The 13,180-nt window shown below is 39.5% G+C and overlaps 1 protein-coding gene across 3 annotated transcripts in view; it reads right to left on the reverse strand.

The window, feature by feature from the left end:
* PGM3 (phosphoglucomutase 3) overlaps positions 1–13,180 on the reverse strand; it is a 28,746-nt gene that overhangs the window by 5,939 nt on the left and 9,627 nt on the right. For all 3 annotated transcript variants that reach the window (XM_024576622.4, XM_024576620.4, XM_024576621.4), the window contains exons 5-9: positions 11,970–12,103; positions 4,896–5,091; positions 3,068–3,225; positions 2,563–2,646; positions 202–300 (exon numbers count right to left, since the gene is read on the reverse strand). In XM_024576622.4, coding sequence (XP_024432390.1) covers positions 202–300; positions 2,563–2,646; positions 3,068–3,225; positions 4,896–5,091; positions 11,970–12,103 — 671 coding nt within the window. The remainder of the gene's footprint in view (positions 1–201; positions 301–2,562; positions 2,647–3,067; positions 3,226–4,895; positions 5,092–11,969; positions 12,104–13,180) is intronic.

Below are 13,180 nucleotides of genomic sequence, written 5' to 3' on the forward strand. Positions count from 1 at the left end.
TCCACACTCAAAAAAATCACAGCAATCTAAAAGACACCCACTTTCACTGCACATAAAAACATACTAAGTTAACCAAATAATCAAATTCTACCACCATCCCAATCATTTCAACAAAGTAAAATATTACCTATCATTATCCAGATATAGAATTCCCACCATAAAGAGTGCCAGCTAAAGCTGTAATTATTTAAGAGAACTTACTGTGCCATGCCCATTTGCTTCAAAATAAACTCCAACATCAAATTCTTGAGCCTTGTGGTGCAAATGTTTTACACCAGTTTTAGTACAATAGACTGGTACCTATAAGACATTTTTAAAAACAGGACAGTTATTCAATCAGCGATTTATTGTGTACCAACCATCCAGGAATATTAATAGGGAACAAAACCTGGAGCTTAATCTAATAAGGAAGACAAAGCAATGAAAACCAGAGTGGTTACCATGGGGAAAAGAAGGCACTTAGATGCACAAAGACGAGGGAAAAGGAAGGTGAGAGAGATGACAGTCTCCTTATAAATTCACGCAAGACTGCAAGTGGAGGAGTGACAGGATCTGCTTTAGGAAGCTCAGCTTGGCTCCAGCCTGGAGAGGGGCTTAGAGTAGGGGTCTGCAAGCTTTTACTATCAAGGGCCAGACAAATACGTTAGGCTTTGCAGGCCACATGGTCTTTGTTACAATTGCTCAACTCTGTCCCTGTACTGAGAGAGCAGCCACAAACAATACAGAACCCAATGAGATGGCTGCATACCCATGAATCCTGACAAACAGGAGGCAGGTTGGATTTGGCCTACAGGCCACTGCTCGTTGACCCCGCAGTTTAGACGGTCTATTACGAGTTTTCCAGGACTAATCCCAGTAAGAAGTTTTATGGTGGCTGGATTAGCAACAGTGAATACAGAAAGTCTTTAACAGATTTGATAAAAATGGTTAAGAAAAAACTGATAGTACAAAACTGCAAAAAAAGAGATCCAGATCAAATAAGATCGACATTTGACTGGATTTAAGAAACCTAAGAAACTGCTAGGGCTAAAAGTACGTAATCCATTAGAAAATTCTTATTAAGTATCAGTTCTGACATACTCAGTTTCTTAAACAAGGTATCTTACCTAGAAGAAATTTTTAAGACACAAAATTGTAATTAAAATACTAAAACAACCCTAAGTACTGAAAAATCCCCATGAAAGGCAGACAACTGGGCCCCGTATGGGAGTCCCTTGAGTAACCTTATTGTAACCACACACAGGGTGGGACAAAAGGAGGCTTAGTCATTCATATGGAAAGTAATATAATAATAAATAATACAATGAACTTTTGTTGTATGTACTCACAACTGTAAACCTGCTTTTGTCCAACCCTTAAATCAGGTCACAAACTCCAGCCTCCAGATCCGTTTTATTGTGCCTAGCCACTATTTCTTTTCAATTTTAAAACAGTTGCCAAGATTTCGTAAGTAGGAAATTCACATAAACAGTCATGTTTTTAGCTCCTCTCGAAGAATCTGGCTTAAATTAAGGTAAGAGCAGCTGGCTTGGGCACACTCCTCCCAGGCCCTATCTACCTGCTGTCCGCTGTTGCAGTGTGAACAGTGGCGAACAAAGACAGGTGGCTGCTCTGGTTGATAAGATGAGAAGCAGAGGACTCAGCAGCATCAGGCTGAACAGCCCCGAGCTGGATTTTCTCATCATATTTATTGAGCAGGAAAAGAATGAGGGCGATAGCAATGCATTCAAAGCAAAAAGCAACTGTTATAAATCGCATACACTCCCAGCAAGTTTAGGCTCAATTGTATACATAACCAAGGCCGTTCCCTGCCTCTAGCGAATTTCAGGGAACAAGCAAGATTGTTCAGTTCTTGACCACGTGCCTCCAAGATAAGCCTGCGTGCCAGCTTGCCAGTCATGTCAGGGTGAACAACTCTTTCCTTCTTGCCCTTCCTTTCGCTAGACTCATGCGTGAGAACAATTCATTTCTCAAGGCCTTCTTCCACAGTCCTCATTCACGTCACCTACCCAGATACTACAGGAATCTGGCTTTGACATTCCTGCTTTAAAATGAATGGAAAGGCAAAAATAACTAGCAAAATGCAGGAACTTAAAGAGGCATACACAAAAGCTGGAAAATATTACAGTAGCTAGTGAGAAACAGAGTACAGGCGAACAGACCCATTTTGGCCCTGAGCGCTCTAACGCTTCATTAGAGCGGTGTGGTCCAGACGGTGGCCATCTGGCAGACACTGGGGAAATAATCAGAACCGGAAACTGCCAACCCAGAAAGCTTCTCCACAGAAGGAGAGTGAGATGAGAAACCGGCTGTATTACTGAATAGGCACTGAGTCAGACTTGTGATATGCGTCACAGGCAATCTGCTAAGAGACTGCTAACAGAAAGTCTCTTTTTGCATCAGGGACAGTTCAATTTTTTCTTTTGATTTCTATTTACCTTACATGGACAAAAGTTCAGCTTTATGCACAACTTATTTACTTTTATGAGGGTATTATTTCCCTCACAGAAATGTCTTACAATAGAATTAAGAAACTACCAGAAAATGGAAATGGTTCAGTACCTTCATAACTTCTTCAAGAAACCGTGTTGAACTTCCATTAGCATATGCAGTTTGTACAACACCAATATTCAAATTTTCTCCAATCTAGACAAAAAGAATAATGATATTGCATCAAAAGTAAAGACACCAATCAATAAAATAAATAAATACATAAAAGCAATGGAAATACTGCAAAAACAAGTAAATACATTACAAAAGCAAAGTTCTAAAGGATGACAAAGTTATCCACAACTTCAGCAGTGCTTTGGTTTATACAATAAATGACTCAATGAAAAATTATGCAATAAATGACTCAATAAATGACTCAAAGAAAAGAGTAACTTCAGATTCTTAAACCAGTTCCCCAAAGTTTAAATGACTGGAATTACCATTTTTTTCTATATCTTCCAGCCACAAATATAGGAATTTCTCAAAAATTGCGCCTTTGAGACATTCAACTGACTGCCACAGAACTACCTCATCCTAAGTCCTGCTTTAAAGGGCAGTCAGTCACCCTCCACCATACCTCCAGCAAGAGCTCTTTAAGGAAACTACTAATGAGTGCTGCTATCTTGTCTCCGTCGATGAGGTGAAAGTGGCCGTCTGCATCACAGTAGTAGTAAACAATTCTGTCTGCATCTCCATCAAAGGAGCAGCATCTTTCACTGGACTTCATTTCCATTCCTAGCACATAGAATAATTAAAAGTGCATTTCAGTCTAAAAAAGGGAATACAACTCAATATAAAAAGTTTTAGGTTTTTCCCTTATACTAGTTACAAGGTACAATTTTTTTTACTGAAGTATGATCACTGTCCTTACATGTTATATGTAAGCATGTCCACTATGATTATTCAAGAAGTATTTAAACTTATCCTTCCAAATAAAAACCAGTGTCTTAATATTCAAATAGTATGCAGGCTTATTGGTAGTTTTTACAAGGTAAATTCTTTCACAGCTAACTGAAAAAGAAGCATTCAAAATCTATGAAACTTGACATAATGCTAAAATAAAATTCTATTTTATGCCAGCTAGTTTGGCAAGATATGTTCCCATACAGTTTTTTCAAAACTACAGGTATTTCTGAATGCACTTTATCTAGTCCTATGATGTCCTTTATATATAAAAAATAATCACTAATAGATGAAGTATGTGCTTTAATTTAATTTGGATAGGAGTGATTTTTATTTGCTCACACCACAAATAACGAGAAACACCGGTAAGAAAAACACAGAATTATAACCAATGAGAGACTTGTCGGGAATATGACTGTAAGACTGGCTACAGGGTACAACATAAGCCTTATGAAAGCCATGGCTTATGGTTTCATTCATACTGTAGCCCCAGTGCCTATGGCAAGAGAAAAAAAAGCTTATGATTTAGAGAATAGATAGAGCAGGGACAGAGAACTGAACTGTCAGTGAAGTAACAGTCAAACCTGGCAATTCAAGGAAAAGGAGCCTAAAACTGGTTAATTAAACCGAAGATTAAACACTTACTACAGTGAGGCAGAAAATGCCATCAGGGAGAGGCACTGAGAGATCTGTGGAGGGCTGAAGGGCGCAGGTCCTGCCTAAGGGGCCGGGGCTGCTCCACTGCAGCCAGTTAATGTGAGAATGGACATCTAATTTTGGAAAACAGAAGCCAGAGTCCAAAATTTAAGTAAAATCAAAGCATTTTAAATGGTGGTAACTAATGCAATTAAACACAGACACATACAACAGACCAAACAAAACACGTCTGCAAGACAGGCTAACAATTTTGGATCTATAATGTAACTAAATACAGAACACCTCTTATTACAACCACACTCCGAAGAACAGTCTGTCTGCCTCCTAACATGCCCACTGTGGAAAACGCTGATTTGGGGAACAATTACAATTCAGCAGTTGGATTCTCTTTCTATAGTGCATCTAATTCTAAAATGAAAAACAATGCTACTTGACTATTGCTGTCCTTTAGGTCAGTGATTCTCAAAGTGTGGTCCGCAGACCAGCAGTACCAAAAGAGCCTGGGCATGTGAGAGAGATGCAAATTCCTATGCTACACAAGCTCTACCCACACCCACAGAATCAGAAACCCTGAGGCACAGTCCAGGAATCTGCATGTTAGCAAGTCCTCCAGAATACCAAATTCTGACTGTGCTTTCCCACCAGACTTCCCCCATGTTGTTGAGGAGCCCTGCGGCCTACAAGCAGAGCAGTCCACGTGGGAATGGCACTGATAAGTGCAAACATGCCCAGATGTCTAAGCGTGGCCTACCAAAGACCAGCTACACCATTCTTCACTCATTCAGCCACTTCTGTTTGTAAATGAGGCTGGTTTCAAAGCTCCAGAAACAAATTTTTTTACATACCTTGTGGAGGTTTCTGATGACTTTTCACAAAGTCAGCCCCACATAAATGATTGAGTCTCCCTTCAGTCCCAACATTAAACAGCTGAAGCGAGAGCCCCTGGGAGAAGTAGTGCTCCATTTCCCCCAGCTTCAGGGCCCCTATGCCGTTCGCACAGTCAACCTTGAGAGACCGATACCCATCTCCACTGCAGGAAGCCTTGGAACGAAAGACATAGGGAAGAAAAATTTCAAGTTCTAAAGGCAACTAAAAAGTTCAAGTTCTAGAAGTATAAAGCATGTACATGTACATGTAAAAATCCTCCATCTAGTTTAAGCCAAGAAACAACAGAGTGCACACGTTCAGGTGAAAATCATAAACATCACAGTAAAATTTTTAAATACATTTTTGAACACTTTGATATTGGAACAGTTTCATGATTGAACGACTGGTGGAAATGGAGCATGTTAAATAAAAAATTAACTTTCATGCTGAAAGCCATTGACAGATAAAAAAGGGACAATGAGTCTTGGGGCCTTGAGTCTAAAACCCCAGCAGCGTAGCTAGACAGAGAAGACAAACACAACTACCATCATCTCACAGTTTTGCAAGTGTTTTTATACATCACACACAGGGGAAGAAGACGTAAATTGTTCTGAGAGGATTTACACTAGTTGTAGACAAAGGGGCCAGGAGAAGGTGAAGCGGGGCAGTTCTGGGATACATGCAGACTCCATACAAGAAGTGTTTGCGCCCCTGGATAGGTTGCAAGCAGGTCTGGGAAGTCCATAGATAAAAAAAAGCAGCAGAGGCCTCCTGGGGTTGGAAGACTCCTGGATATTCTCTCTATAGAATAATCACAGACATAACACCTGGAACTTAAACCGAAGTTCCAACAGACACACTGGAATGTGAGCAGTCTGTTAGCTGGTCCACAGCTATTAACAAGCTAACTGTTCTGTCTCTCTTCCTCTCTCGACACTGTAATTTAGAACATCTCAGATTTTTTTTTTTTTTTTTTTTTGCTCAAGTTTGATTAGCATTAGCCTCAATTAAGCAAGGTCCCTTAAAAGTAATGTTATAGATAGAATGAGCAGTAAAAGCATCTCTAATTCTCTTCACAGCATACAATACCACTGGGCATTTTGTTTGTTTGTTTGTTTGTTTTAATTTTTTTTTGTTATTCAATTACAGTTGTATGCCTTTTCTCCCCATCCCTCCACCCCACCCCAGGTGAACCCCCCTCCCTCCCCCACCTCCACCCTCCCCCTTGATTTTGTCCATGTGTCCTTTATAGTAGTTCCTGTAATCCCCTCTCCTCACTATCCTCTCCCCACTCCCCTCTGGTTATTGTTAGACTCTTCTTAACTTCAATGTCTCTGGTTATATTTTGTTTGCTTTTTGCTTTCGTTGATTATGTTCTAGTTAAAGGAGAGATCATATGGTATTTGTCCCTCACCACCTGGTTTATTTCACTCAGCATCATGCTCTGCAGTTGCATCCATGCCACTGCAAAGGGTATAAGCTTCTTCTTTCTCTCTGCTGCGTAGAATTCCATTGTGTAAATATACCATACTTTTTTGATCCCCTCATTTGCTGATGGGCACTTAGGTTGCTTCCAGTACTTGGCTATTGTAAATTGTGCTGCTATGAACATTGGGGTGCATAGGTTCTTTTGGATTGGTGTTTCAGGGTTCTTAGGGTATAATCCCAGCAGAGGAATTGCTGGGTCAAAGGGCGGTTGCATTTTTAGTTTTCTGAGGAAATTCCATACTGTTTTCCACAGTGGCCTCACCAGCCTGCATTCCCACCATCAGTGCACTAGGGGTCCCTTTTCTCCGCATCCTCTCCAACATTTGTTTGTGGATTTGTTTATGTTGGCCACTCTGACTGGTGTGAGATGGTAGCTCATTGTGGTTTTAATTTGCATCTCTCTGATGGCTAGTGATGCTGAGCATCTCTTCATATGTCTCTGGGCCCTCTGTATGTCCTCCTTGGAGAAGTGTCTGTTCAAGTCCTTTGCAAATTTTTTAATTGGGCTGTTTGTCTTCCTGGAGTGGAGTCATGTGAGTTCTTTATATATTTTGGAGATCAGGCCCTTGTCTGAGGTATCATTGGCAAATATGTTTTCCCATACTGTTGGTTCTCTTTGTATTCTAATGCTGTTTCATTTAGCCCTGCAGGAGCTTTTTATTTTGATGAGGTCCCATTTGTTTATTCTTTCCTCTATGTCCCTTGCTTTAGGGAACGTGTCTGTGAGGATGTTGCTGCGTGGAATGTCTGAGATTTTCCTACCAATGTTTTCCTCTAGGACTTTTATGATGTTACGACTTATATTTAAGTCTTTTATCCATGTTGAGTTCATTTTTCTGTATGGCGTAAGTTGGTGATCTACTTTCGTTTTTTTGCACGTAGCTGTCCAGATCTCCCAACACCATCTGTTGAAGAGGCTGTTTTTGCTCCATTTTATGCTACTGCCTCCTTTGTCAAATATTAATTGACCATAGAGACTTGGGTTTATTTCTGGGCTCTCTGTTCTGTTCCATTGGTCTATATTCCTGTTTTTATGCCAGTACCAGGCTGTTTTGATTACAGTGTCCTTGTAATACAGTTTGATATCAGGTATTGTGATCCCTCCTGCTTTCTTCTTCTTTCTCAAAATTGCTGCAGCTATTCAGGGTCATTTATGGTTCCATATAAATTTCTGAAATGTTTGTTCTATACCTGTGAAATATGTCATGGGTACTTTAATAGGGATTGCATTGAATCTATAAATCGCTTTGGGTAGTATGGCCATTTTGATGATGTGAATTCTTCCAATCCATGAGCATGGTACATGCTTCCATTTGTTTGTGTCTTCCTTAATTTCTTTCTTCAGTGTTGTGTAGTTCTCCGAATATAGGTCTTTTACCTCCTTGGTTCGGTTTATTCCTAGGTACTTTATTTGTCTTTTTGCTATATCAAATGGGATTTTTTTCCTGATTTCTGTTTCTGCTGTTTCATTGTTGGTATACAGGAATGCCTTTGATTTCTGAGTATTGACTTTGTATGCAGCTGTTTTGTCAAATTCATTTATTAGGTCAAGTAGTTTTTTGGTGGAGTCTATAGGATTTTCCATATATACTATCATGTCATCTGCAAACAGTGGCAGTTTCATTTCCTCCTTTCCAATTTGGATGCCTTTTCTTTCTTTTTCTTCTCTGATTGCTATGGCTAGGAATTCCACTACTATGTTGAATAGGAGTGGTGAGAGAGGGCATCCTTGTCTTGTTCCTGATCTTAATGGGAAAGCTCTAAGTTTTTGTCCATTGAGTATGATGTTGGCTGTAGGTCTCTCATATATGGCCTTTATTATGTTGAGGAATGCTCCCTCTATTCCCACTTTGCTGAGGGTTTTTATCAGAAATGGGTGCTGTATCTTATCAAATGCTTTTTCTGCATCTATTGATATGATCATGAGAATTTTGTCTTTGCTGTTGTTTATGTGATGTATTATGTTTATTGATTTGCGAATATTGTACCATCCTTGCATCCCTGAGATGAATCCCACTTGGTCACGGTGTATGATCTTTTTAATGTATTGCTGGATGCGGTTTGCCAATATTTTGTTGAGAATTTTAGCGTCTATGTTCATCAGCGATATTGGCCTGAAGTTTTCTTTCTTTGTGCTGTCTTTATCGGGTTTGGGGATTAGGATGCTGTTGGCTTCATAAAATGAGTTTGGGGGTCTTCCATCTTCTTCAATTTTTTTTGAAATAATCTGTGGAGGATGGGAGTTAGCTCTCTCTTAAGTGCTCTGTAGAAATCTCCTATGAAACCATCTGGTCCAGGGCTTTGTGTTTTGGGAGTTTTTTGATGACTGCTTCAATTTCGTCTGCTGTTATTGGTCTGTTCAGGTTTTCTGCTTCTTCTTCATTCAGTTTTGGAAGATTATATTTTTCTAGAAATGTGTCCATTTCACCTAGGTTTTCAAATTTCTTGGCATACAGTTCTTCGTAGTAATTTCTTACTATCCTTTGTATTTCTGTGGTATCAGTTGTAATCTCTCCACTTTCATTTCTAATTGTGTTTATTTGGATCCTCTCTCTTTTTTTCTTGATGAGCCTGCTTAAGGGCTTGTCGATTTTGTTTATCTTCTCAAAGAACCAGCTACTGGATTCATTGATCCTTAGAATTGTGCTTTTAGTCTCTATGCCATTTATCTCTGCTCTGATCTTGGTTATTTCCTTCCTTCTGCTTGCTCTGGGCTGTCTTTGTTGTTGTTCCTCGACTTCTTGTAGGCATAGGGTTAGGTTGTTTGTTTGAAATGTTTCTATCTTTTTAAGGAGGGTCTGTATTGCTATGAACTTCCCTCTCGGGACTGCCTTTGCTGTGTCCCATAGGTTTTGGGTTGTTGTGAGTTCATTTTCATTTGTTTCCAGAAAGTTTTTGATTTCTTCCCTAATCTCGTTCTTGACCCATTCATTGTTTAATAGCATGCTATTCAGTCTCCATGATTTTGAGTGTTTTGGGTTTTTTCCTTTGGGGTTGGTTTCTAGTTTCACTCCCTTGTGGTCAGAGAAAATGCTTGATATGATTTCAACTTTCTTGAATTTGTTGAGGCTTGCTTTGCGTCCTATCATGTGGTCTATCTTTGAAAATGTTCCACAGGAACTACTATAGAGGACACATGGACAAAACCAAGGGGGAGGGTGGAGGTGGGGGAAGGAGGTGGGTTCACCTGGGGTGGGGTGGAGGGATGGGGAGAAAAGGCATACATCTGTAATTGAATAACAATTTTTAAAAAAAATGAAAAAAAAAATAAAATAAATAAAAATAAATAAAAATAAATAAAAAAAAATGTTCCATGTACACTTGAAAAGAATGTGTATTTTGCTTCTTTGGAATGAAAAGCTCTATATATATATCAGTTAAGTCCATTTCATCTAGGGTATTGTTAGTGACACAATATCCTTCTTGATATTTTGTTTGGAAGACCTGTCCATTTTTGACAGTAGGGTGTTAAAGTCCCCTACTATAATTGTGTTGCTGTCAATATCTTTCTTGAAGTCCTCCAAGATTTTCTTTATGTATTTGGGTGCTCCTATGTTGGGTGCATATATATTTACAATGTTTATGTCTTCTTGGTGGAATCTTCCTTCGAGTATTATGAAGTGACCTTCTGGGTCTCTCTTTATGGCCCTTCTTTTGAAGTCTCTTTTGTCTGATATAAGTATTGCTACCCCTGCTTTTTTTTCCTGCTGCTTGGAAAATTTGTTTCCAGCCCTCACTTTCAGTCTGTGAAGGTATTTTGTCCTGAGGTGGGTGTCTTGTAGGCAGCATATGTGTGGGTCGTATTTTCTTATCCATTCAGCTATTCTATGTCTTCTGATTGGAGCATTTAATTCATTTACATTCAAGGTTATTATTGATAGGTACTTATTCATTGCCTTATTTTTGTACCTGTGTTCTTCTCTCTCTCTCTCTCTTTTCCTTCCTTTCCTTAAAGCAGTCCCTTTAGCATTTCTAGCTGAGCTGGTTTGGCAGAAGTGTATTCTTTTAGACTTCTTTTGTCTGGCAAACTCTTTATTTGGCCTTCTATCTTAATTGAGAGCCTTGCTGGGTAAAGTAGTCTTGGTTGCAGGCCTCTGGTTCTCATTACTTGGAATATTTTTTGCCATTCTCTTCTGGCTTGGAGCATTTCCATTGAGAAATCAGTTGCTAACCTTATTGGGGCTCCCTTGTATGTTACCTCCTGTTTCTCTCTTGCTGCCTTTAAGATCCTCTCTTTGTCTTGGAATTTTGCCATTTTAATTATGGGGTGTCTTGCAGTGGGCCTCTTTGGGATCCTCTTGATTGGGACTCTGTGTGTTTCCTGGATTTGTGTGACTTTTTCTCTCATCAGATTAGGGAAATTTTCCATCATTACTTTTTCAAACAGGTTTTCTATCCCTTGCTAGTCTTCTTCTCCTTTTGGTATCCCTATTATACGGATATTGTTACATTTCAAGTTGTCCTGCATTTCCCTTAATCCCTCTTCATTCTTTCTGAGCCTCTTTTCCTTTTCTTGCTCCTTCTGGGTGTTTTTTTTCTACTTCGTCCTCCAGCTCGCTAATCCGATCCTCTGCTTCATCAAGTCTGCTTTTGATTCCTTCTACTGTGTTCTTCAGTTCAGAAATTGTATTCTTCATTTCCTCTTGGCCGTTGTTGATAGTTTCTATTTCCTTTTTCATGTTGATATAGTTTGCAGTGAGTTTATTATAGTTTCCCTGTAGTTTCTGGTAGTTCTCTGTGAACTCTGTGAGCTTCCTGATAACCATTGCTTTGAACTCAGTATCTGATAGTTGACTTGCCTCTATTTCATTTAGCGTTCTTACTGAGGCTTCCTCCTTTCCTTTCATTTGGGGATTGTTTCTTTGTCTTCCCATCGTTTGTGAGACTCTTCTTGTTAACCTCTGCTTCTTAAATTGATCTGTTCTGACTTACTGGGTTTATGGTATGAACTTGTATGGTAGAAAGCCAGTGGGATTCAGTGGTGCCGTCTCCTTAATCTCCTGCGCTCGCTGGTCTTAAGCTGACTTTTATGGTTCTAACAGGGTCTGTTTTTTCTAATTGTAGGTCTCCCTTCCTTACCATCCTCACTTCAGAATATAAAGTCTATGAGAGCAAGGGCTTTGTTTTGGATTACCATGCCTGACAAAAACATACACTCAATATTTGTTGATCACGTGAATTATATTCCTCAAATCTCATCCAGGTTTAGCAAGCCAATATCCTTAACAAGGAAAATCTTCAGAACAGTAGATATCTCAAGTGTGATGCCAATAACACCGACTTGCTTGAGAGTAAATTCAGCTGAATGAATACTTATTACCACAAGAACACCACCAGGTTTGTTCCCCCAGAGATCTCAGACTGTGTTACACACCTTGCCGAGTTAATTCCCACACATAGTTAGGATACAAGGGCCAGACCTGAGTAGCCCTGGAAAGAAAAAGATACACCGAATTTTTGGGAAAAGGAAAAGGAGAGAAAAACTATGCAATTACAATAATAAATTGTTCAATTGCTGTTATTTCATTTACTTGAATAAACTCCAATCACATTCAAATTTTCACCTGTTTGGTAAGCTCCACAAAGGCTGTAGAGAGTTTCTGGTAGTAACCGTCTGTGGTTGCCTTTCCATACTGGCCATTGGTATTTCGACAGTACACCATGTAGTGCAGCTGGGGTGTCGTTACAAGGCCATAATCTGCCATAGAAATACAAAAAACAATTTACCACATTTCTTAATAAAGAGGAAAAAAGTTTAAACGGATTTGTACTACAGGAATTACAGGGTGCCAAAAGACATCTCAGAAAACACAAAATGCTAAGTTTCTAACAGCACAACTATCCACTGAAGTCATTACGAATTGCATGTCACACAGTGGTACTGTAACTTACAGTAAGAAATATATATTTGGTCTTTGTCCCCTTTGCAGACAATGCTTCTAAACCCTTGGAACTTCTTAAACAAAGAGCAATAAGTTGTCTTTTGTTGCGTTAAAAAGGTGAAGGTGAACTTTGGAAAGACCCTAAGTAACCTAAGGGCTCTTGCCTGGGGAACCAATCACAGGATTAGCGGTTGGCATTTTCAGCCCTCCCCCCCCCACCTGCCAATTTCAGGGAGGGAGGCTGGAGGGGCTAAAGATAAAGAGAGGCTGGTGGGCGTCTTTCCATCCTAGCCATTCTTGAGTTAAATCCTTTATAATAAACTGGTAACCTAGGAAGTAAAATGCTTTTCAGTGTTCTATGAGCTGCTTTAGCAAATTAATCATACCCAAGGAGGGGATTGTGGGAACCTCCAGACTGGTCAGAACCCCAGAAGACTGGGAAGTGAAGTGGGTGGGGGGATGGCAGTCTTACGGGACTGAGGTAGAATCGGGCACTACCTCCAGGTAGACAGTGTCAGAAGTAACTGTTCGGTGGTATTAATGAAAATACACATTGGACATAAGCTAAATTCTAAAAAGAAATATGAACTACTATTGGTGGCAAAAAAAAAAAAAATTCAGTATAGAGAATAATAAAAACAGAGCAATATAGAAAGTAGTAGTTGAGTTGTATTTCCAGTAATATTGCAAACTACATAATTAAGATAGACACTCCTACAAACAACCAAAAGGCTAGATAAAAACTTTTTTTCAAAAAAGAACTACAGTGCCAACAAGTTGCAGGGGAAATAGGCCAAAATCTATATAGTAGAGGAACTCCAAGACTGGAGCCAATGAAACAAGTTTTATTCTCTGGGCACTCCTCAAAACTTGAAATTGAGCTATGTTTTCAG

This window comes from Desmodus rotundus, chromosome 11 (genome assembly GCF_022682495.2).
Source record: "Desmodus rotundus isolate HL8 chromosome 11, HLdesRot8A.1, whole genome shotgun sequence".
Lineage (NCBI taxonomy): Eukaryota > Metazoa > Chordata > Mammalia > Chiroptera > Phyllostomidae > Desmodus > Desmodus rotundus.